At 35.7% G+C, this 27,327-nt stretch overlaps 1 protein-coding gene across 2 annotated transcripts in view; it reads right to left on the bottom strand.

Annotated features, from left to right (window-relative positions):
- The window catches only part of LOC135079336 (small conductance calcium-activated potassium channel protein), a 273,263-nt gene that overhangs the window by 147,954 nt on the left and 97,982 nt on the right, over positions 1-27,327 (bottom strand). Inside the window, exons 2-3 of one of the 2 annotated variants that reach the window (XM_063973969.1) lie at positions 14,277-15,036; positions 13,118-13,219 (exon numbers count right to left, since the gene is read on the bottom strand). In XM_063973969.1, coding sequence (XP_063830039.1) covers positions 13,118-13,219; positions 14,277-15,020 — 846 coding nt within the window. In that variant the 5' untranslated portion in view covers positions 15,021-15,036. The remainder of the gene's footprint in view (positions 1-13,117; positions 13,220-14,276; positions 15,037-27,327) is intronic. The other variant, XM_063973970.1, reaches the window with a different exon arrangement.

Consider the following 27,327-nt stretch of genomic DNA (forward strand, 5'->3'; position numbering starts at 1 on the left):
AATATCAAATCGTTCACATGAATAAGATTTTCAAAGGTAAGGAGTATAAAAAAGGTGTTACTATTGTTTTCTCAATTTTATTAACCAGCCAACAGGAGATTTTTGTGGCAACAAATACTTATTTTCACTAATCGCAGTTGCGTACTTATATTTCAAATACTTAACCACAGTTCAATTTGCTTATAACGCTGAAAAAGGGTCATTACTGTCTTCACACGTACAAATTCGCAAAATAACCTTCAGCCTCGCCGAGCCCTCTTACACAGTGATATGAATAGTCAAGGGACAATTTTGAAACGATACAATCTACCCGGAGGTAAGGTAAAGAAAAATGGAGCGAATCCCCTATCCAAAGGGCGTTCGACGCTATCTCATTGACAAAATGGACTGTCAACCTTGGTTTGTATCACGAATAAAGTTAAGACTCGTCTGGATTGGAGCACGTTTGTTTAGCTACATTTAGGATACAAGATACAGGCACAGCCTGCATAATCGTCGTAACAATCTAAAATATTAATGTGGCCAATCATTTCACTTTTGTTAAACGTAATGATTTTTTCAGCAATATACTCAGCACAATCCATAACTACATCCAATACAAGACACGACATAAGTGTCTATACCTACATCATTCCTAAAGATTTACGACTGATAACTAGAAGCAGGGCAAAACACTTTGCGAATCAACATTTCAAAATTAGGATCAGAGCAAGTTTCAAAACGTATGCCCCAAAATATTTATCGCTTAAAACATACTTAAATTCAGTTAGCATTTTTTTCCGATAGAACTTTCAGTTAAATTTTTCCGATATTACACCAGGGTTGTAACTCACAGCGTTCGAACTTGTGCCTAGGTGTGGACGAGCCCTTACGTTGCTGACCTTGAATTCACTATGGAACCTTGACTCAGTTCCACGGTACTACTGTAGTTTTGTATTCAATGTTGACCCGTCACAGTACCATATTTCGGTTATAAATTTTTCAGTGCTTGTAAACATTGTACAGCAGTCGTGTTTTATTTTTCCTTCCATTTGAAGGTTTTTACTTGAATAAGGAAAAACAAAGGTAATGAAAGAGTTTTCGTTGAGTTAATCTTGATAATATTATTACTAAACATGCTAATGTTGTATTAAGTAAGATAAGTAAGATACAAGTTTTTGTGATTTTTGTCGAATATTTTTATCGACAAATAAGCCCTGATAACCCCTTTCAATGTAACTTATTGACAAAAAGGTGTCTAATACTAAATACTTGGTTATGATTATTTAATTTTATCACGAGAACGAAATACCATGAAGGATAATAATAATTTATGTCTCAAAACATCATAAGACTTTAAAACAAGAGATCACTAATTCACAAAATCTATCTATAAAAGCTAAAGGTCACTAAGTCATTCACTCATCACGAAATCTTATAAACTGCAAGTCCTGGGAGTCTCAAATTTTGCATGGGGGTTGCTTTTAGACTGTGCTCACTTAGATTTTGCAAAATTCAACTCCTGAGGGGGTAAAACGGGATCCACGCGTACGAAGTCGCGGGCGGCCGCTAGTTTAGTATAATAATACCGTTTATGATTGAGTTCAAGACACCATTATAGTGCTTTAGCTCTTAATAATGGGTTTATGCTCTTCGCTATTACAACAAAGCGATACATACTATCGTAAGCAGCTTACTGTGATAAGCAGATTGCGGTCAGTTCCTATAACAGGAGCTTATCATGATGGCTCTGTTAATTCTGTTTGAAACTATTGTGTATTTAATGTATTTAGATAGAGAGATAGATTAGTAGACAGATAGACAGATAAATACTCGAAGCGGCACATTTTTGCTGTCTTATCAGGACGGACAGACAGGAGAGGACAGTTCTAAAGTTCTAAATAAAATGTAAATAGATTTTTGTGAAAAAATAACAATGTCCAAAAATGACTACGACTATTGAATATTTTGAGATTATTGCTATGATTCATACTCAGAAATAAGCAAGTACAACTTTAAGAAACATCTTTAACAAATATTTTGTACACCACCTTATTCCTCGAGTCCAAAGAATTTATTCATGTTATTCAAAACGGCCAAGTTACAAGTAGTTCGATAACTCCATTAAAATAAATCAAACTTTTAATTCATTTTTGTACCGAAGGAAGTGCCGTCTCGTCTGCGATAATTTAGTTTTCACTTGCGAACTATCACAAACTTGTTTCTGAATCGTATACTCGTACTTACGTGTAAATCATAAAATATCAACTCATTTTTAATTTAAGCCAATCGAAAGCAGCTGGTGTTTAAGACGGTTGAAATTTTTTTTTACTGATTTGTAGTAATTGTTTTGACAGTAGGTAGATTCTGTAATGCCATAAAAATCTTGCAACATTACACGATGTCTATGATGATGAAAACACAGTAGAATACAATACTATGTATGAGCGTTCTACGAGTATGAGACCATTTCCTGACAGAAATTGTAGGTAAATCTTGGAGTAAGTACCTATAGAAGATAACTTTTGTTTCGTGAATCAGTTCAAGATATTATTCTGCTGTTAGCATTAAGTCAACTTTTTGTACAAAAATAAGTCTAGAATAACGCACCTATAATTTATAACATGTAATTAGTGGGAAGGTGACAAAAACCTAGATCGTAGTCGTTAATTTCAGAAGATTCTGTAATTACTCGAAGACCGCAACCGACCGCGGTATCTTAAGTGATCATGAAAGCTCATGTCCAACGTTAGATTTGAGATAATTTGCTCTAATGTCTATTTAACGAGGTAATAAGTTTTCCCTCGGCCCATTACTTAGTATGTTATGTTACAACGCTTAGTAACATAAACTTACAGATTATTGTTGTCATGTAAAGTTTCTTATTATTTAATACTACCTTTTGCTCGCAGTTTCACCCGCGAGAATTTCAGATCGTTATAAATTATAGCCTATAGGTTATTCTGATGTATAAATAATAATACTGTAAAGTTTCATCAAAATCCGTTCAGAAGTTTTTGTGTGAAAGGGTAACAAACATCCTTAAACTTAAGACTCTAGTTCAAGTAAATTCTCCGTGTGTAGCCTCTTACTGATTTAACGCCATCTGGTATTGCAGTAACGCGTCTTTCCGTTCTATACATGGCCAGAACGCACCCATAGGAAACTGCTCGTGTATATTTCGGAGTGCCTGTTTGTAAATCTGTGACTCCAAACTATACACGAATTTTGCGTACTGATCGTGTATAGTTTGGAGGAGCTTAGTAAAAAAAGTCATCTCCAAACTATACTCGATTAGTTTTTACTACACCACTTACATTTGACTAGAGTGTGTTTAGTTGATATTGATTTAGTAAAATTCAGTAAAATATGGAACTATATTTAAAATTACATTTATTTGATATTATTACATAAAATATTATTATTTTACTGAATCTATAATAAATCTAGATTTTTAAAACTATTGTAAGTGGTTTTTGAAATTAAATTGATTAGGTAGATTTCAAATTAAATAACAATTTAATTAATATGAGAGAGAGTGAGAGAAGAAAGTTCAACGCGCATTAAATACAATATTATGCGAGACTTTAAATGCTAGGTTTGTATTGTCGGCCGTTTGGTGTAGTGGTTCGAAGTGGTAGCGGGTTCGATTCCCGCACAGTACAAACATTTGTGTGCATGAACATATTTGTTTGTATTGGACTGGGTGTTTTCTATGTATAATAAGTATGTATTTACAAAAAAAAGTATTTAATTATGTTTATATCCGTTGTCTAGTACCCATAGTACAAGCTTTGCTTAGTTTGGGACTAGAAGCGCAGTGTAAAATGTCTAAGGATATTTATTTATTATTTATTTTATTTATTAACTTTTATCTCAAGAACAAAATCATTTTGACATATTTCCATACCTACAATTGGTGAAATATCAGCCCCAAAACAAATATCTTTTCTATGGCAGAATAAGAAACACCAAAAAATCCTTTATCAAAACAATGACACGTGTCGTAAGATGATTCAATGTTTAAAGTAGACACGCAGATATGAATTAATCTATCTATATAAATAAAAATGAATTGATGTTCGTTAGTCTGATTAAAACTCGAGAACGGCTGGGCCGATTGAGCTGATTTTGGTTTTAAAATGTTTGTCGTAGTCCAGGGTAGGTCTAAACGGTGAGCAAATACGCGCGCGATATTGTTTTTCTGTAACAGACAAAATTCCACGCGAGCGAAGCCGCGGGCGGAAAGCTAGTATGTAATAGAAAGAGAGGTCAATAAGTCAAAATGACTAGCATGCAACTACTCGCCTATAAATTGTAATCACGCACTTATTACAATACATACATGATTAGTCCGTATGCGTACTGGCGATGTATATTTTGGAGGAAGATAATTGACCTAAGTCACTACAAAGTATACGCGAGCAGTTCGCAGCGTATGCGTACTGGTCGTGTATAGTTTGGAGGAGCTTAGTAAAAAAAGTCATATCCAAACTATACTCGATTAGTTTCACACCCTTGCGTTCTGGCTATGTATAGAATGGAAAGACGCTGCAGTAACGTACTAATCAAAGGAAGCCTTTAACGTGGTTGGAATGGATAAAAATTTACGTCGGCAAATCCAAAATCAAAGCGAGCGGGCGGTGTGATTAAATATGAAAGCCTTTATACAACGCTCCAGTCGGCTGCTAAAAAATGCAATAAGGTGGTATTGATAAGATCAGACCGAAGGCCGGGCTGCGTTTACGACTCCAAAAGCTGGGCAGGGGTGGCCAACTTGATTTAATAATAGTAAATAATAATAAAATGCACATATAAAAAGTATTAAATAATAAAATTAAATGAATTATGATATCATTTACTTTTAGATAAATACTTCGAAACACAGTAGGTAGGCATGAGCTACATAGTAGTTCTTCAAATAAATTTTAATAAAATAATGGATCGGTATTTGATAGTCACACAAACAGCTTGGTGATAATGTAGAAAATATTTTTGAGTAGAATAGATAGTCTGTATTTATCGAGGAAACTATACGTTTCATTATATTATGCTACGACTAATAGTGAAAATACAGTGGAGTGGAAGGTCAATGAAAATGTAAAAACAGGAAAAAATATTTAAACTCTTTTTATGCCTATAGGTACCTAAAGTTACCTAAGGGTAGGTACAGCTAGTTATTTATATTTTTTGCCGTGCTGCAATCGGCTAGACTTACAGCTGTGATACAATCGATCGGTTGGCCACCCCTGCTATACAGTTTTCGGCTTTTACTACGCACCTAATCTGCGGGACCAGCCGCGGAGATACTCAGATCCTGGTTTCCTAATTACTCTTCGGGGGATTCCCTTGAAATGTACGACTTGTGATGAAGTACTCGTATATTTTCCGACTGCAAGATTCAGACGGGATAAGAAGGAAAAGACTATTCTGCGTTTTATATTCTGTGGACGTAAAAACTGCAATCTTCATAAGAGACGTGGTCACTGGTCATGCAAGACATTTTTGGAATTGAAATTTTGGCTGAGTTGCACCACCTAACTTTAACGGTAACTATGACGATAACCGGTGCTTTTTGTATGGAGTTTGACAGATTTTTGACGTTTGTCAAAGTTAAAATAAGATGGTACTCACCCTAAGTGTTGTTGCTTCTTACACAGTAAAATTATTATGTTAAATTATAATGTACGAGTATGTTAAAATGAAACAAATGAGTGAGACTACAGCCGAAAACCGAAAAATTTAGGCTGAGTTGCGCCACCTAATTTCAACATAACTATAACGATAACCGGTGTTTTTTGTATGACAGATTTTTGTCATTTTTGTTAAAGTATGATGGTGCAATCCAGCCTTAAAATACGATTGTCAAAAAGGGCCTTGTTAAATTAAGAATCAGTTTTGGTTTTGATCAATACTGAATATTGTCTACAGTCAAAGACTTCAATTTTTTTCTAAATAAGTATTAAATTAAGATATTAAAAACTTTTCCTTGTTGCAAACTTGTTCAAAAATGATCAGTCAACAACCGCAAAGTGATCACACACGGCCTTGCCAGCCACAACTTTTATTTTAGTTATCGGAAAATGATCGATTGGCCATATTGCGTAACGACGAAGTTTGTATATCATAAATCAATAGCTCGGTTACAGTGTAAACAAACAAACCGTCGCGTGTATCGCTACATCATCGGTTCATAATACATTATTTTTGAAGAGCAACCCTTGTACAGTCAGCGTCAAATTCGTGACATCCAAAGTAGCCAAAAAGTTCGCAACACGTCTTTGTTGCAATGAGAATAAGGTTGTGTTGTCTTCTTTTTGGCCACTTTGGGTGTCACGAACTATTTGAAACTGACCCTAGAGTCGACACTTATTGTATCTCGGTATACAACCCTTCCAAAAATTCGTCGCAAAACAGGACTTATTACAACTACATAAAATCAAGTGATATGCCGATGTCTGTACTCCGTCACGGTTTTAAGTGCTGTCGTAAAAATAACAGCTGCATTCGCAGATGTGAAGTGGATATGCTTTATAGTTGGAAATTTTATTGAACATTTCAATAAAATCTGTAGTAACATTGACCTGATGGGGTAGATATTAGAGCTGAATGCCTAACAACAACGGTAGTGTTGGATGTAGAGGCACGACGTTGTTTAGTACCTCCGTGTAAGTGTTTATCCGTACACGCTTAAATCTATCCATGAGTGTGCACTCACACTACAAATAATAACGCGCTTCCCTTGACCAAAAATTGGTGGGGCGCGTCTTCGTAGATGAAACAATCATACATGGTTACTCGTAAAATTTTAATTCATGTTTTAATACCAACCAACTAACTATAAAAAAAATGCAAACCATAAAATAAATGATGATCAAAACCGGAAAAACACAATATCAAGCAACCGATTCCGTAAGAGCTGTTACGTGTTCCATTTCCAACGGAAACTTCCTAAATTGATAAATAATAACAACCAATATCACAAGCTATTATTAGAAGGACATGCTAATTAAACTTCAAATTACTAAAGTGAACAACCAGCAGTAAATTCCGGAGCAAATTAACGAAAGTGACATTTAAAATGGCCGCTATACCGTAGCCCGATCACGATCGCATTAGTTCAATGTAATGGAACGTATTGTGTGGTCGCATCCAGGGCATAATTTATATGACTAGGCACTATGAACCCCGCTGTACTCAGTTGGAACTATGCCATAATCAGGGGGCCACAGATGTTTGGTGTCCGCCTCTGGAATTGACCATTTAGGTTAATACTGCAACGGATAATAAACAATAGCTGATTTATCGCTGTCTTCTATTAAATTCTCGAAACTGTTGTGAGCATGTTGCTGAATTTATATCACCAATAAATGATTTATTTACGGATAAAACAGTAATGTGTCTTATGACATAATAAATTGTTTCGACGCGGTATTATACAAAAAAATGCATGCAATTTGATTAATCCATTCGCGTAAAATTACAACATAGGAACATTGAAGACTACTAGACGCGCGGTAGAGTGTCAAGCCAAGTTCAAGCAACAGAACTGGCGAGCAGCACCGTGTGTCATATTATTATACTATTTACGAGAGAGATATTGTAGCAGCTTGGCATGAGTACACTTTTTTCCACAACCTCCATTAGAATTGCAGTTCCTTAATTATACTCTCAGAGTGCTATAAAGTTGTTAATAACAAGACTGATATGGAAATCTATGGCCAATTATTTTTATCGGGCTATGACAGGTTAAGTAATTACGGTGATACAAGGAAATTAGAGGCGAAGAATCTGAGAATTAAGGACATGTAAAATAAAATAATCGTAAAAAGATACGTCCATCATTTCTAAAAGCAGAAGAACATATATCCTATAAAAAGTATAGCAACCGTAACTCCTGTTTGATTTAAAATAAATTAAAGGCAAAACTTTCAAAATAAAGTCTTATAAAACTTTTAAGAAGTTCCAAACGCCTGAACAAAAATTCAAGTTTCCTAATCAAACATTTCCACATAAAACTGAATATCCAATCACAATAGAGTTCACAAATGAAAAGTTAAAAATTTACGGCACTTGATGGTAGTTTTTCACCAGCCGTATAAATTTTAAGACCAATCATAATGATGTAAGTTCGGGATTGCTCTCCTGGGAATAGTATCTGGGGCACGTACCGTCTTAGAGCATTAATCTGAGCCATTACAGGGCACCGTTTCTGCCAGAAACTGCTTGCATAATGATTTGGTGAGATTTCGGTTTCGGTAACGGAACGTTGGCAGCTTTTTGTCTATGCACTTTAGAATTTCTAGTGCCTTGGTAGTGGCTAGGATTGGGTTTGTGAACTATGGTTACTTTATGAGGCGCCAGAGTGCCAGCCACGGTGTGGTGCTAATGCAGTCTTCGCATCGAATGCGACGTTTCAAAAGTCATAGAATTTCTTTGAAATAAAGCCGCTGACACCAAGCCATGACGTTGTCGTGTAGATTCTCTAAGCGTTGTCGGCGGGCTTGGTGTATAGAGTTATTAGATAACTTTTTACTACATACTTACTTTTAATACAATTACTAAGTGGTAATTTGAAATTACGTATATGTATATTCGTGATACAGTAGTAGGTGTATCTGTTACTGCCTAGGTATTTTAGTATTATAGTACTGAAAAGAAAACAAAGTCGCAGAAAAAAATATTTGTTTCATTTGACATTTGCCTTTGCTCTCTGCGTCTTGTTTTTGTATTTATTGTTTTCTTTGTAAATAACGTGTTGTTGACCGACTCAATTTGTATTCATTTGAAGTATAACTTTTGCTACATTTGTAGTATTTTTTAATCTTTTACAACGACACAGTCACATAAGTAGTTATTGCTGTTGTTACTCACATTAACTCGAGTATGAGTCGCGGCATTATCTATTGATGATAAAGCGTTTATTGGATGAAACCCCTATCTCGGTATCCAATTACCGCACTGATTAAATTTTCCCCTATCCGATACTGAAACCGGTATGTACAGTTTCATCTGCCTTCTGAATAAAGTGCATTTTATTTTCTATAAATCATACTGGCCAAAAGGAAAATACTTACTTGAAATTGACCCAAAAATTCAAATAACTATTATACTCGTAGTGAGGTGCGTCTGTAAGAAAATGCTTGATATTTGACACAAAAATATCAATGTCGTTTTTATTTTTCTTGTAAAAACTGTACTTATTGAATTAAACCTTAATTTGAATTCAAAAGCGTTAAAGCGTTTTTTTTAGGAAAAAGAAATGTAACTGTCACCTGAAGTAAAATTACACAATTTCTATTAAAATTTACCGGCCGGTATAAGTTCATGCATCAGTTATTTCTCTGTTATTGGCAAATTAAGCGTTTATTGGATGGAACTCGTAACTCGGTATTCAATTACAGCGCTGATTAAATTTGTCCTTATCCGATGCAGCGTGCGGTATGAACATAATTACGTCCAGCCCCAGAGCATGTAGTAAAAACAAAAATGTTTAATAAAACGCTAGCGAATTTATCTCTGTAATGGAATTTAGAAGCGTTTAAGCGTAATGCTTTCAAGTTGTTGTTCTGGTGGTATCATTTTAATTCGAATATTAATGAAAATTTTCTAAAATGGCTAGTTCGTTATCTTTTTCGTAATTTAGAATCTACGAGTACTTATCTTGCTATTTGTTTATTTAAAAATTTTAATTTAAAAATAAATGTAACTGTATAAGTATTTTTTATTCACCAGATGCAAATACTCAACTGGACCTCTTCTATAAACAAACATTTAACAATGAGATTACTCGGTAAAATTTTGGAGCAAGAGAATGTTACATTTTATTATTTTAAACTGAACTCTGGCACAGAAAATAATGAAAAAAATTAGCTTATACTGATAATACTGCATCAAGCTGATTAAAAAAAGCAAATTTTGACTCCATTTTCTGAATGAAATGCAAATGAGCGGTCTGATCTTATGTTGTTAGTAAAGTCAAATTATAATAATACCTAATGTTTGTTAATTTTCTTCAGAAATATCATAGCCGCGCGTAATATCGCGTTCCTTAAAACTGATTAAAAATATAAAACCCTTTTCAAGGTCTGCAGACGTCAGGTCGCGCGACCTGTCATTCGCCTATGATCAGGTCAGCGATGGTGATCTGCACGCTTTGGTTTGGTTCAAGCTTAAGATGCTTTTTCTTCTTCAAAACAATCGTCACATGGCTTGTATTATCACATCAACAGTCTGATACAGCCAATATAAAACATAAAGTAATTATAATATAAACTGAGCTACTCAAAAAGGAAAAGGTTACACGTGGCTCCATCCATGTGGAAAAACCTTCCGCACCAATTTTCCCGTCCTTCGTTGTGTGTTTTGCCGGAACGAAATGAGATAAGCATTGTTCTGAGTTTTGTTTAGTTACTGTAACATAATTTACCAGTATGTCTAAAATTAATCCCACGTCAAAATAAAGTATAATGTTTGTATTAGAAGAAAAAGTGTAAGGCATGGTTGCCCCATCCCATCATACTTTAATTTTGACAAACGTCAAAAATCTGTCAAACTCCATACAAAAAACGCCGGTTATCGTTACAGTTACGGTCAAAATTAGGTGGTGCAACTCAGCCTAAGTACTTTTTTTGAGATTTCGCATTAACATTACATGACATTGATGTACTTGTATATGCTCGCATAGTCATGCATCAGAATTCCAATAATCTTTTAGTATGTTTTTTTTTTCATTTCTAAGAACCAAAGTTAGTAACATACTAATGCGTCAACTTCACAAACACATTATTACATGATATTTATCAGTCTCAAGTAACTATTGCTTTCTTCGAACAAGATGACAGGGCGGAATCCTATTCGACTGTTCACGGAGGCGGGCAATCTTCCAAAACTTGATTACGAGGTTTATGTTGGAAACATTCCCAAAACAGAAAGGAGTTATCTTGGCGGTATTAATAAGGCCATAAAAAGTAGAACTTATCAAAGCCATAAAAAGTAAATGCCAAGATGTAGTTGAATCCAATCAATTTTCTCACATACCTACAGACATATTATGAGAATGTAAAATGAATTATGATTTTTAACGTTGATAGCCCGAAATCTTCTGTAAAAATATTTAAAAAATTAATAACTCAAACCTCAAACTCAATTATTGCTTTACTATATGCTTCAACCACTCAAAAATGAAGAAAAATAAATAATAACGTTGCGATCGTTAACAAAACCTTGGCAAAAAGGAATAAATTTCACATAAAAACTATTTAATTAAATACAAGCGACAGTTGGCATACTAGTTTCTCTAATAACGCACTCGTAACGTTTCATGTTCACGAAAGGCAATGTAATTGAAACTCAAACCAATCCACTCCCAAGTTGGCATATTTCACGACAATACCGGGATCCATTAGAGGAAATAAGCTTGGTATTTCGTTACCGAACCTAAGAGGAAACTTTCCCAGCTATATCAGAAGAACAGCTCAAGGCTAATGATCTCCAACTTCTTATAGTGTTGCAATAAAAGTCCCCGAGTAAAGTGGTTGTTTCATATTTGCTACTTAGCGGCGCTCTTAACCAAATTCACAAAGCAATAAATATGATCGTGAATTTCTAGGCCCCTTAACAATGCAATTGGAATAGACCCATTTGGATCATTGCCAACTGCATAATCATCTAGCATTATAGAACTTAATGTCATCGCTGATTGAATTAGTTCAATAATATGTAGTAGCGGAAGTAATCTACCTATCAGATGATACGAAGAATATTCTTATACGAAGTTCTCTGAACCGTCAGGTGTGGATTTTTCTCGTGACAGAAATAAATGATGCGGTTCTTTGGCGCAGAATAATCTTTAATATCATGGTTACTTTATCACAGAGCTTTGGCGTTCAATATATTTAAATCAAGTGAAAACACCACATTATTATTCGCAATCTGGTAACGTAGCGTGGTTTACTAGCGTTGCACATTTATTGGAACTCATAAATCTCGTACGTTCTTGTTACAAATGTGTAACAATTATAGAAGGTGTAGATATCGATTAATACATTAAAGGATAACGTAAAGTCTCTTTGTGTTGGTTCGCTGCGCGAAATTTCCGGAGAGTGGCGCAAAATTATGCTACTAATTTAGAATTCTAGGAGCATTGCGTATTACATTATGATTGTGCTGGTTTAATTTACGAACGTGATTAATCTTTAACCTGAATAGACCATTCTAAAGAGCTTTGTGCATACCTACTATGTTAGTTAAGTTAACTATGACTGTATTTATTTGATGAAGATTTTCTAGAGCATTTACTGTCTAACATAAATCAACTACATGATTTGAAACAAATGGAATGCCGTCCACACCAAACAACCTCTAAATGAGTACTCTAAAAGCTTTTTTAGTGCAGACTATCAAATCTATATTCTAATGTGCAACGTCATTTTTCTTGTGATGGTCTAATAGCAGTGTAGGTGCCGTGTATTGCTTGAGTAATGGGTTCTTAAAGCGGTAACAAAACGTTTTCTTTTAATGAAACAAAAGATGGATGATGGACGTCACGTGAAACGTACCTGTGTAAAAAATCTCTGAAACACAAGGACCAGAAAGCCAATGTCTCAATTTGCTGATACACGACGTGCGTAAGTGTGATGAGGAGTTGCTGACATTTTGATGTATAGAAAACGATTTGTTCGTGAGAAGCATTTTCGGTGCTGGGGGAAATTGGGGCGTGGGGGGATAGGCTAACGGTGGTCATTAGACGAAGCTATAGGGACGACACATTCGCCAACTAATAAATTACTTTGGTGATATATTCTCGTGATGCCGACCCTTCGACTGTACAACCTCAATGGGAATCATCAATGTTATCAAATGACGGATCTTACACTTAATTCTATAGTAACTATTAATCTAATTGCGTGTATCCATATTGCATGCATTTGTAAAATGCTAAAGGTCAAAATAATAATGTTACATGCTAAGGATTTCTTTCTACATCACTATCAGGACTTAATTTGTAGGATAGACTTTTTCTCTCTAAAGAACATAAATTGGATAAGTTAATCAAATTCTTGTAAAGTTTTAGGGAAAGGGTTGTACAGTCGACCTCGGCGATTGGCGGTGCATATTCCAATAATTTGAAGCCCACCGTCTTAACGTAGGTAACTGTATCCCCCGTGGCTTCAGTGAACGCCCGTCTCAGTCGGGCACGGCGTGTCTGCGACAGGGTTTGCGGACAGAGGAGCAGCCCCTGCAGGTTAAAAAGAAGAAACCAAATCAAATATTTGATTTGATTTAAAAGAACCCGTCTCAAGACCCTTACACAGCACATACAACTGCAAAAGTAACCTTCTATGAGTTTAATAACAATAAGTGTCGAAGATGTCAGGATAACTATAGGTAATGATGTCGTTAATGGTAGACATGTAGGGAATGACGTCATGAATGGAACACTTACCGTAGCGTTTCAACTCATGCAAGCTACTTCACAGTAAAACCATGTTAACGGGTAACACCTTTCTATAGCTATAAAAGGCCACTAGAGCGCTAAGCGACAGAACGCTGATGACGTCCTAACAACAATTAGAATGGCCATGACATGGCGGAGGCAAGCATAAAGGAAAAGCTCATCTCGTTAAAACATTTGTTAATTCAGATAAGAGGAACATTTTACAATAAAATTCCGCTCAAGATTTTATACAAAATTCAGCCCAAAGCAATCTACTCGAACCCTTCTGAAGCCTGAGGTTATTTTAATAATAACACAAGTTCTATGTACTGTTTTGTGTTACAAAAGCACGCAATGTCCCCCGTGGGATTTTTATTCATTATATAAGGCTGGCATGTAGCAGAGTTATTACTTACTTCATAATTAACAAATTTTTACTACCACGCTCTAAAAACTTACTACTGCTTACTTACATTTAATTTAAAATGCAACAAAATTATTAAAATTACAGCGTTTTAATTAGATACATAGCCTAGAGTTTTAATTAGATAGCCTTTCCCAGATGATTATGAACAGAGAGCCAAACAAACACAGCATTAGCCCCGACAAATATAATTTAATTATAATAACAAATTTAGAAAACACTTTTGCTTAATGAAAATAAAAACAGCCAATACAAATCGCGAATAATTTTCATAGCAAGCCCCAAATCCGCTGAGAAGCCATTATTATCATGTTTAAACTTTTGAATTTCATTAATCCAATTTCATTTATACCAATTAGCAAATTAGGCTAATAACATTTCAAAGTAGAGCGAACGTTTTCACATTTAGCGCCATCTACCGGTGGGTGGACTTACCTGTTTGAACGGTCGCATTCCTCCGTTGATCCGCAGGGAGTCGGCCGCGATGCCGGCAATGCCATCGCCGGGTTCCCTCAATTGTCGTAGTGAGGCGCTAGGGTGGTGATGGGCGTGGTGAGGGCAGTGCGCCGCGCATGCGCTGGACTCTGGTTGTGAGCTCTGTCGGATGATTCTAGTACTTGTCGTCGGCAATAATAAGGCTGGAGGTTGGATGACAGGACAGGTACTGACAGCGTGTAGTGAACTACAACCACAAGGATAGTGTAAAGCAGATCGTACACTTTCTCTGGACACAGATCGCGCTAGTTGCAACGCCGACATGGGTGCTGTAGACTGCCTTCGTTCACAGACGCGACATCTCGTGTACGTATGTGGAACTAACTGGCAGGCGGTAACGGATCCTCTGTGGGAGCAGGTGGCGACGGGGGAAACTAGTGTCTGGGGGCGGTCGGCGGGTTGGTCGCGGCATTGTAGTTCTATGTCGGGAACGCTTCTCGCAGCGCCCTCTTCCATCCTGATAGATGCAGCGCTTTCTTCGCTGCCGGGGCCGCCTGATAGTTGCGGCCTGAGGTGTGTTGTGCAGTCTTGTCTTTGCAACACAGGCTTGACAGTTCTGTTAGGTTCGGCGGGAACTATGACGGTAACGGATGGGCCCGATATGAGCAGACTTGCGGTTTCATCGCTGCTTCCATAGCCAGAATTCGTTATGGCTTCAGTACTGTCTGTTGTTGGTGCGGACATGTTGCTTGGAAGTTATCTGAAACAAATGAAAGTTGGTTAAGTTTAATACAAAAACACGACATCACATCATTTTTGCAGACATGTTAGACGTAAAACGTATTTTTCTATTAAATGTTTGAGCGAGGGAGCTTAAAATTAGTGTATGACGAAACCATTAAGTCTTAATTGTGGAGGGTTTTCCTTTAGCTGAAATGGTTGTACAATTTTCCATGTTTATTTTGAAATGATAGGCATTGAGTAGATATGGTCCGGGTAATGGCAGTTCTATATGGCTTTTTTTGTCATTTAAGGAAAGTTTTACACGTTTATTTTATTAGCTTTTATTACTCGTGGCTTCGTCGTTATTATAATTAAAGCAAATTTGTTATTTTGATGTAACAATAACATTGAAAAGTTTCTTGAAAATTCTTTGAGTATTTTTTGCGCGAAAGAGTAACAAACATCCATCCATCCTCTCATACTTTTACATTTATGATATTGGTAGGATAGGTTCAAAATATATATACAAAATCTTATTTGTAAATTCTGAAATATTTTTTTAAAACGTGAAATAACGCTTTAAATGCTGAAGTAACCTACTCTTCCTTGTCTCTGTAATCCCAATTAAAACATTAAGGTATGTAACATTTTAGTGCTTTTCTATTAAACTCGCCGAAGAAAACAACGAAAACCCATTCGCTTGAAAAGGGTTAGAATCGCACTCGTGTAAAAATACTTTAACTCTATTTACAAAGGATAAAGTACTGATATATTTTCATTTCAAATATTTCTATAACCTAAAATAATGATAACAGCCCGCAGCTGCTCCGTTTTATATTTATCGGATTAAAGGTACATTTTTCTTCCCGTCGTCGTGGGTTCAACGAGGGATTACGTGGCTTTTCTGTAACTTATAAGGATTTGCGAACTTGGATAGATATAGAAACTAAACAAAAGAATATTTATTGTGTGTCACAGAAAAGTATTTCTTCGGCAAAGAGTATAAGGGTCAATTCCGCGTCCTGTCATAATCCTTGACACATCGACAGCTGGACCGCTAATAAAACTCAACCAGTGGCGCTAAGTAAGTCTCAAGGAACGTTAAAACGTCGTTGAATCTGCAACGAAATTAACTTGAAGAAAATGGAGGAGCTGGGAGTATGACGGATGACAAAAGGGTACATTTAACCTTTCAGCAGAATGCGTTCTATAAAAACTTATCTTGTGAGATATTAAACTGCTAGAAAAAAAGTAGTTTAAATAGTTGAAATCTCAAAAAATTAACATAAAGGAATGTGAGGAGTTGGAAGTCACAGATCTGCTAATAAAATGACGGATGCTATGACGGATGTAAGAGGGTCTCAATTGAATTAAGCTTAATATTTATTTTGGTCATCAATCTAAAATCACACTGCTGTTAGTTATGGGCAGTTTGTTCATGACTGTCTTCAGCAAACGTAAGAGTCAGAGACAAGAAACGAACATCTAAATCATAACCGAAGTGATACCCGTTGACTTCATTTAAAACCACCTTACGTATTCACATCTACTTCCCAAATGGAGCATTTGGTTTAAAAGACAAAAGCCTCGTGCCGTTTTATTTTATACAATGTCTTCGTTTTAGGAGAACCCTTATTTCTTTTTCAATACTTTCGCGAGGGCGCTTGGTGTAAGTGCCGATATATTTTGTTTAAGGGTTTATCATTTGTTTGCTTAAGCCATTTTACTAAGTATTAGGCACGAAATTGAGACACTTAACATTACACGATCTTGTGATAAGGATTACTTATTCTAGAGATAAGATTTTAAGCTTATTCTAATATAAGTAGGTACTTAGTTTAGTGATAATAATATAATTAGTCACAAAATTTTCTGCTTAGTCACAAGTCTCTTTCATATACCTACAGATAAGCTCTCAAATACGAATAACGAGAAGGGTAATTAATGAAAAGGATTCCTTTTCTTAAAGCGACATAAACAGTGATTGATTGCTTGAAGGAATGCGCTTTTGTTAGATTTTTATTTTTTTATTATTTGCAAGAAAAGATGAACTAGTAGCTGTTAACCATCTTTGTATCTAAAGTTGATAATTATACTACTATAATACGATACTGCGTACCATTATCTACCATCTGTTGAATAATTACAAAATTTGTAACTTCATTTTATAAAAAATGCTCCTCAATTTCGAAGAATAACAACTTCTTTCAAAAGAACCTTGACTATCCGGGTGGAACTTTCAACTCACATTGAGTTAACATTACTTCTAAGAGAATGCAAGCTTCAAAGACGTTCTTTTCCTGGCCCCATCAACTAAATGCACTTCCGAGATTAAGGTGACTGTCTTAAACATAACGGTGTCTTCACATGAGCATCTTGAAACATTTGAATGCAACCTTGCACTCTGAGAAAATGAGAAAAGTTTACCGTGTTGTTATGAGAGTGTTTTGTTTTATCAATAGGTATCGTTATGTTCAGTGGGCTGACTGTGAGTTTAAAAAATGTATGAAAATTTTAGTTTTTGATCGTTTCCCGCTAGGGGCGCTGTACAATCCGTCATACATTTAATGTCATTTTTTGACGCGCTCACTAGTGAGCGCGTTTATAAAAACTCACACTAGGCCCTCAGTTAGTTACTACTTATGTTCAGTATTGGAAGTTTTGTTGCTGAAATGATGATGATACATTTTCATTATCAGGATAAGTATAATGAGTAGGCACGTCAAGGTAAATACTGCGTTTTCTTATTTACTTGTATTATGTGCTATTTTGCAAGAAAATGTTCAATCTACGTGCTTTCGACTGTGCGTACTTGAACTTTTTACTTATTATCTAATGCTTTCCGCTAAAAAAAACTATCATTACTTAAAAGGGTTAGGATCCGATTAGGTTTCCTGAAAGACAAATGGTTGAACTCTCCCAAAAAAGAACTAAACCCGGATGAATCGTACAAATTGACATCTTATGTCGTCCACTTAGGTGCCATTTTGCAACAAAATATTTGGATGTGCAGGCTGTACATTGACATTAAATTCTCTATGGAGGTGATAAATGCGAGCCTAGGGAGTGACACAGGTGCGAACCAGTTCCAACCGAATTAAAAATGGCTAACATTGTAGGAAGCACGAATTGGGGACTTTTGCTGACGAAAGGCTTAGAGTTTACAGTTTTTCCATTCATCCAAAGTGATTGTGCGTCACTGTTAAAAAAGGATGGAATAGGATAGATTTTAACTGCTGAAATGTATGTACAGTCTCGTGGTCTACAGTGACTATTAGATACTTATTTACATAAACTTACGCCGGTATTCACAAACGATATGCTTGCCTAAGTGAACCAGCAAATCGAACGCCTGTAGCTCTGTGATTGGTTCGTGTGTCACCCTGTGCGTCCATGCGCACTGTGAGACCTCATAGTAATGTTTATGAATACGGGCGTTAAACATTTATCTAAGTAATTATATATTAAATTATCATCACTAGTAAAAGAGATTTAAGATTTTCTCCAAATTCTTTAGGAACAAATGATTGGACAATATTCAATCAATATCGTACTGTAATAAATTTTATCTATCGGCTTATTTCTAACAAGCTTTAGGTACCTAAGCCCTATTGTTATTTTCGCTCTTGTTTATTCCATTGCAAAAAACTACGCGTGCCTTTTTACATCCCAGTACACACATTCAGATTACCCTGCAATAAACTAGCTGTGACCGAAGATGAAAAGCGTCCATGTAACTTGCTCAGTGAGGTAAAGTTTGTATTTTTTATGCGGAGCAGCGACTCTGTTAACGGCTTACTCAAACGTGTGCCCTGGGACTATAATGGTGTAGGTCAGGGAAGGCGAACCTTTCCTATCACTTAAAAAAAAGTGATGTAGTCATAGTACCTACGTGCCATCAAATAACACAATCCAATCAATGAGGGGTATCGTACAAGTGGCGCCACTGGCGAGCGACATGACTTACTCTACCGTGACACGACGACTAACTGATGAGGGCAAATACGATCCACATTATTTACTATCTAAATATACAATTACTCAAGGGTGACTGACTGACTAACATAGTGATCTATCAACGCACAGCCCAAACCACTCGACAGATCGGGCTGAAATTTGGCATCCAGGTAGATGTTATGACGTAGGTGTCCGTTAAGAAAGGATTTTATGAAACTCCACCCCTAAGGGATTAAAACAGGATCCACACGTACGAAGTCGCGGGTGTCCGCTAGTTTTATTATATTGCACTTTGTGATTTTGGTGGCATGCCCTAAATATTGCCATCAATGGCACGCGTCAACGCGTGCCATTGGTTCGCCATCCCTGGTGTAGGTCTTTCCGTCACGTGCCTGACCCAGATAATTATCTACACAACACCACAACAACACCAACACCTATTTTACTCTGATTTTTTTCAGAAGTATAAAGATTAGACGATAAGGACGACCGTAACATTATTTTGGAGGTTGTTGTATAAATTAAAACGTAGGTATTATTTAAGTTTTCCCAATTTTTTATTCCGTAACATAATGTTGAAGATTTTTACGGGGGCAGTTTAGATTAGAAAGGTAGCTATAATCAACAAAACCTCAAATCAGTTTTAAAAAATATAAAGTATAGTTTTTAGAACTTGATCGTACCAATACAATAATTATTATTCATGATTCATTGTTTACTTAACTGAGATAACAATGAGATGGAAATGAACTCTGATAATTATAATCCAGACTTTTGTTTATACACATAAATTAAGTTACAATCTTTTTCAAGGCTTGTCAGAACAACGAGTAAAATAAATAGTTTTTCTTTTTGATGTTCAGCAAAAAATCAAATACAACTAAAATAGGAAGGGAGAAAAGTAGGAAAGTAAAATAGGTCCTTCAGAAAATTGCTTGAATTGATAGACCAATCTCAGTTTTAGAGATCTCAACTGAGTTACCTTGGCAATGAAAGAAAACCAATTTTCTTGTTGTTGCGTACTTATAGGCAAGTTCTTTATATTCTTTGTGACCTCTGACAAACGTAGCAGTCGAGTAATGGAAAAAAAGGTAGACCCTTTGGAAAAATGGGGTTATCAACAATGGTTTTTGTAGGTTGTAGGCTTTACTCGGAGGTGAACTGTGAAGCCCTTATTTTGTTACTGTTTAATTCCAAATTCAATCAGCAGTGGCTAAGTACTACAAAAAGCTACTTCTTATTTACGTAACTTTTCTTACTTTATGTATATGCTTAAATAATGTTTATTTACAATAATCTAAATCGTTGAGTAAAATAATAGACAGAAAAAAAATACCAAGTTGAAATAACCTCGGCTTCCATAAAGAATACAACAAGAATACTTTAATCTGATTTCATGAAAAATTGCCTCGTTTCCGTGAATATTTCAAGATGTTAACCCCTAAAGCACCAGTTTTATTGCTTTGCTCTTATTTGTACCCCGTAGCACATTCATGTTTAACGTTCTGTTACGTCAATGAAACTTTTAAGTGTTAATATGAAATTATTTCAGATTTTATTGCCATCTTCAACTCGTCAGTGATCCCATTTTTCTTAAAACGCAAAAATGTTCTAGAAAAAAAAATTCATAAATTCAAATCGGACGGGACTATTAATATTAATCCAAAGTAATAATATTGAGAATTTCATTTTTCAATCTAGGATCATGGATTTTTATTATGTTGTCAGATTCAAAGTTTCATAAATTACAATAAATGGTTTTACAAATCTAGTTTTTATAAAATTTATCGGACGGTGGCGGATCAATCTTAATAAATCACTGGAATTTAATGTAACTTAGAAGTAAAAGGTGCGATTTTGCTACATACAATACTTAAACCCGTATTCGCAATACTATGAGGCCTCACAGTGCGCGTAGACGCACAGGGTGACACATGAACCAATCAAAGAGCTCTATTCAACGTTGTGCGTTCGATTTGCTGCTTCACTTAAGCAAGCATCGTTTGTGAACACGGGCGTTAAACTAGATAGTACAATGCCAAAAATCTTTGAAAAATTCTTGATAAAGATATTATCGACGAAACGACTCTACGGGTCTTAAATTTCGCAAAACACGTCAGCATTATAATGAGGTCTCTGAAAGGTTAACGTGAGGTATCATTTACATCCCTCTGTTAATATATACGTGTTAAACTCATTCGTATGAGTTTACAAAATATCTCTTTCCAATTTGTTTTCTACAAAAAATCGGAATACCTTCTCAAACCATTTGCCCTAAAGGATGAGCCTCACATTGTATCCTTCCGATCCATTAAATGAAGGGTGTTGCAAAATAATACGATTTCATACTACGTTAAAGTGTAAGTATTGTCATCTTGTAAAGTATTTCAGAGAGAGAGTCATATTAAAGTGTTTCAACAGCTTGTTGCAGTAAGAGAACTATTTTTATGTACCTACTGGTATAATTACATTAAGATTTCAATCTATTCAATAAGGAATATAAAATGATGTTTAAAAAAATGCTTTATCTTTAACAAAGGTACTTTAAAGATAATATTCACCCGTAAATTGTACTCTTATCGCAATCTCGCTTGAAAAAATACTTTCTGTAGAATTTTCCAGAACTTTTATTTAGATAGGTGACATAATGCGTTAAAGTGATAACAACTTTGAAAGTTTATCTTTTGTAGTTTATCCAGGAGTGGAATTTATCTTTGCCATGCCAACGAAATGGATTGTGAAATCGATCCCCATTTACCCTGCTCGAATGGGCAAAGTTTAAAGGAGTAAATAAAACGGGCAGCAAACGAGGCCTTGGTGAAAATTTTTGTTGTATTGGGTATATTTAAAGTGAAAGAAAATTACACTCAATCGTTTTGACGGATCATAAAGCCGAGCCAAATCTTTTTAAAGCAGAAATCAGTACATTTACACATCAAAGTCTGATCTGATCTCCTCTCGGTTGGTTATCTTATTTTCAACTTTTTTTTTAATTTTAATACAATACTTAAGTAGGTTTTTTAGACACCCCTTAGTCCTAAAGATTTTAACACTTGTACAGAATTTCAATTTCTAGACTTTTATTACGCGGTTATTAAGTCTTTTGAAAGAAAAAGTTAATTGGAAAATGTTTTAAGGTCTCATTACTGGAAAAACACGCATATAAAATTACGCTTTTCTGTGTAACATAAATCAATTTAAGCATAATAATATTTTCATTTGACGTGACAACATGTAAAGCTTGTTTTCGTATTTCCGTGCATTTAATTAATAATTTGGTAGCGTTTCTTTATTCAAACTGTATTCCTATTCAATTATTTATTTTAAATTTATTTGCACATTGAACAGGGTAAAGACAAACTTAATGCCTTATCCCTTTCTCTTTCAGTTATCCTTAGGGCCAATCTGAAATAAAACTAGGCTGTTGTCTACTAGTCTTGTTTATTTATTTGGTATACTCTTAGCAGGTATTATGACAAACTTATTTTAAGGGTTTTTATAGAGAACTATTGGGAACCCTCGTACCAGAGAGATGTCACATTTTTATTTTAACGAAGTCCACTTGCTGACCCTGAAGATGGCCACTCATGCTTTAAGAGCTTTCACTAATTGCCACACTTTCATGAGTTTGGTATTTATAAAACATGGAAAAGTAGGTAAAAAAAAGAAATAAAAATTGTCCCGAAAACTCAGCGACGGAAAAGTTCTGAGCAAAGCAATTAAAAAGTAACATGAACGTTTGTGATATTAATTTGAAATGTCAAATTATTATAATTGGTAGGCTACAATTTTAGGCTGAGTTGCACCACCTAACTTGATCGTAACTTTAACCGATAACCGGGGTTTTTTGTATGGAGTTTGACAGATTTTTGATGTTTGTCAAAGCTAAAGTAAGATGGTGCAACCCAGCCTAAGTGTGTTAAGTCAATTCTCTTTGATAATTTCATCACACATGAATCCATTAACATATAAATTCTCATTCGCTTTGTGTAAATAAACTATGTTTACATTGGCAAGTACTTAAAATATATTTGTATTCCGAGGGTATGTTAATGTGTGTAGTTACAGTCGAGATCACGACAGACAAATACATTTTTTTGCGAAAAGAGCTTCTTTTACAATTACATACGTGCTATAATGTGTAACATGATGAGCCTCCAGGGCTTACAAGTAAGAATAATTCTAGGGCACAAATATTGAAATACTCGTATTTAACTTACAATATTTTATGTGGGTAAATATAATATTGGGAAGACTTCTCAGGTTTACAAAAGAATCACACAAGTGTGTAGTTTGATAGAATGATATTATTTTCATATAATGTTTTAATGATTATTAAAATGGTTGATTTCTTATGTTACTTGAACGATATAAATTGGATCTAGCACGTATAATGCATATAGCAGAATTAGGCTGGGTTGCACCATCTTACTTTAACTTTAACAAACGACAAAAATCTGTCAAACTTCGTACAAAAAACACCGGTTATCGTCAAATTTACGGTCAAAGTTAGGTGGTGCAACTCAGCCTTAACCTCTAACTCAATTTCAATTCAAGCTTTTGATTAGTTGAATTTCTATTACGAATATATTAATAACACGAGGCAGACTCTATGACTGAGATAGATTATGAGACAAGATTGAAACGAGTTTTGAGTTTGTTGTTTGTTTTTGAATTTGACCTAAGTACTATTGCCTATTTGTTAAGCCGTCACAGGCTTTAGCTTGATGATCTAACGTTTTGTTTGCCTTGTAACGCACCCTCCATCAATCTCCACAAAAGCTTGTGGTATGGAGTTTGACCCAAACCGGGCAAGCTTTCCACATTTTCGCCAATTTTCAGAGTTCCTTTTCGCTGTAGTCACATGTTTAAGTAATAGTAACAAATAAAGAGTCCTAAAATTATTTTTTACTAGCTTTCCGCCCGCGGCTTCGCCCGCGTGGAATTTTGTCTGTCACAGAAAAACATTATCGCGCGCGTCCCTGTTTCAAAAACCGGGATAAAAACTATCCTATGTTCTTTCCCGGGACTCAAACTATCTCTATGCCAAATTTCATCAAAATCGGTTGTGAGGTTTAAGCGGGAAAGCGTAACAGACAGACAGACAGACAGAGTTACTTTCGCATTTATAATATTAGTTGGGATGCATGACAAGGCAGGTATTTGACCGCAATCGCACCTGGTGTTAAGTGAGATGCAGTCTGGGACGGTACATTATCTATCTTGTAAGTGCCTATTCACTCTCGCCTTGAAAAGGCCCGGATTATAGTGTTTAGGAAAGACAGCAACAGGCAGCGAATTCCAGTCCCTAGCTGTTCGCATTATAAAAGAGTTATCGAAACGCTTTCGAATACGAATTAATAATCATTTTAGGACTCTTTTCAGTTTATTCGCGTTTCCATCTAAATATCAATAGCCAATAAATATTATTTGAACTTTATTGATCTAGGCTCGGAGGTTAGAGGAATACAGTTCAGTGATCCAAGGAAGGACGTGATAAAAAAGATAGTGTTTATACAGTCGGGAGATCGAATTGGCGATCAATGCATAACAAGGCAGTCATTTGACCGCAATCGCACCTGGTGTTAAGTGAGATGCAGTCTAGGATGTTATGTCTATATTGCCAGTCCACTATTTCCTGAGGCTTTCAGGGACAGAAATCGCTGAAACTAGTTCGTAGTCAAAAGTATACTAACTTCATATCAGCGTTACTGATCTGGATTTCGCTACTAAAACTGATGGAAGAGGATGACACATAAACTTTACTGATCATTATAACACCTCATGTCAATTTAATAGTGATATCGCGTGACGAACATGACCTCGGCAGCCCTCATCGCTCAAGCATCGCCAGACATGTTTAGTACAAGTCGAATTTATTGATTTCTTTTTTTATATATCTTAAATGCTTAACCTTTTTTGTTCATAATAAAACGTCATGGATACTTATATTTTTCATCATCATTAGTATAGACTAGAGCATTTCTATGTAATGTAACGTTCTTGCGAATGGTGGCGTGACAGAATTATACATTAGTTAGACATTTCATAGAGCGGCTCGTTGTTCTGTTACAAGTAAATTGTCTAGTCTATACTCACCTAAACATTATGTTAAAATGCGGACAATTTATTGTTTTACCTTGGCTAACCATTACTAAAGATAATATTCGTATATCAACTTCATTAACTTACACTCGCTAACAATTTACACTTTTATTTTAACCCTAACCGCCTACCATACGTCTCACAGACCCTGTCGATATAATAATTGTGAATATTTTTGCGCCGGAGTGTTGCAGCGACTCGTTCGTTTCTGTACCTTTTCCCCGCGCCCCTCAGCACCGCACAACGGCTTGTCGAGGTTGGACGTGCGCGCGTTTGCTTCAGGTGAGTAAATAAATACCAGAATGGGTCTGAGAGACCCCTGTTAGGAGGTTACGTAATTTTTTGTATGAGTGTTTTTTTATTATTATTTTAGTTATAATGGCTCTTAGTGAAGCTGAAATTGAACGTTGGTTGAACAAGTTGCCAGACGATGAAAACATACCAAACGACGAATGCAGCGATGTGGAGCCGGTTGAAATTAATCATGTGCTGGAAGAAAGTAGCGTGTCTGATTCCGAATGCGAAAGCTCAACAGTAATGCAAATAAACTCTCCATCACAATGTGATATTCCCCTCAGTAAGTGACCAAGAGTTGTCATCTGATGATGATGTAAGTCCCGTTAGCGGAGGTTCGATCGAGACCTAGGAAAAAGAATTATTTTGGAAAGAATCGTTTTTGTTGGTCATCTGCCCCTGCGACTTTACGATCGCGGACTTTATAGGACAATTTACAGCAGGTTCCAGTTTATGAAGAAACTGGCTGAACAGCTGACGAGACCGCATATGGCACGTCGTGAAAGCAATGTGAAATTGCAACGTGGTATACATATCAGTATATAACGTATCCTCCAGGTCAACGTGACCCCTCCAGCAGCTGTCCCATGCAGTAGCACAGGTGAAGAGCGATTGGCGGTTCGTAAAAACTCTTCCACTTGCAAATGCAAAACACAATACATGTCTTTCGAATGCAAAGCGCCAATTTGCTTCGAATGTTCGAACAATATGAGTCTGGATTGCAGTGAAAAACTCTTAAGTTTAGAGCCTGCAATTTTGATTAATTGATTATAATAATGAGTTTTTTTTTTATTAAAGTTCCTTGTTGATTGAATTATATAAAAAATATAAGAATAAGTTCCTATCACTTTAAATATTTTTTAGGATCTCATTTTCTATAAGTAATATTAAGTAAGCCAAAAATAAGAGATTATGCTAATTATTCGGAGTTTTTGTAAAAGTATTGTTGATTTTCGCATTCCTCTTTTTTAAAATAAAGAGTTTAATCATTTTCATAACAGAATTTTAATAAAAATGTGTACCCTCCCTTAATATTTATCGTAATCGTATTATTTTTTATTCTGGGGTCCCACAGACGTATGATAGGCGGTTGTGTGACAATAATATGTGGTAGGTGGTTAAGGGTTAAAAACAGTTAACAAGACAATGATAATTATTTGAAAGGTTGCCAACAACATAAACTTGTATGTTATCTTGCTAAAAAGCACTTTTTTATTTTTTCAACACAAATTCGGTCTCTTATGATAAATATACATACCAAAAAACAAAAACAAAACACAAGCAAATACGACCAGAATTCCGTTTTCGGGACTCGTGATTGTGGTTAGCGTGTAATCTGCAGTAAACCTCAGAACGACTCCGCTAGCCTGAAGTGTAGGGTTTCATTGAAAGTTAAAAGTATCGATGTCAACTTTCATCGATAAAAGTTTTGGAATAATTAATGACTTGTTCCTGTTAAGAACTTTGTAAGAATTTGAGAAGGTGGATGATTTTATTATTCACTAAGTGAGCAGTAGGCCTAAGATGCGCGCCGCGATAAGCGGTTATAACGCCATTTTATCGATTTTGCCCATACATTTTGACGTCGATAAAATATATCACGTCGAGCATCCTAGCCCGGCTGTAATACTTCGTATCGCCTTTGGTTAATATAAATTAATAATGTAGGATCCTAATGATGAAAGTATTTTTGAAATCAGTCCAGTAGTTTCGGAGCAAACATACTGGAATTCTATTTGGTCTCTTTATTATTTTTTTAAAAGTTAAAATATTTATTAGTTCTATGTTCAGTTTTCAAAGGAAACCTGGCAAGAGAAATCTCAGAAATACTCAAGAAATATAACCTGAAATACACGACACTGAAAGGATGTGGCCGTGTGGGGACGGCCATAAAGAATACTCTTCCCCACCGCCAACAGGAGGCGTGTCGTAAGAGGCGACAAAATCCCTGCAGCACCGGACGGGCAGCAGC

The sequence above is a fragment of the Ostrinia nubilalis genome, chromosome 16 (assembly GCF_963855985.1).
Source record: "Ostrinia nubilalis chromosome 16, ilOstNubi1.1, whole genome shotgun sequence".
Taxonomy (NCBI): domain Eukaryota; kingdom Metazoa; phylum Arthropoda; class Insecta; order Lepidoptera; family Crambidae; genus Ostrinia; species Ostrinia nubilalis.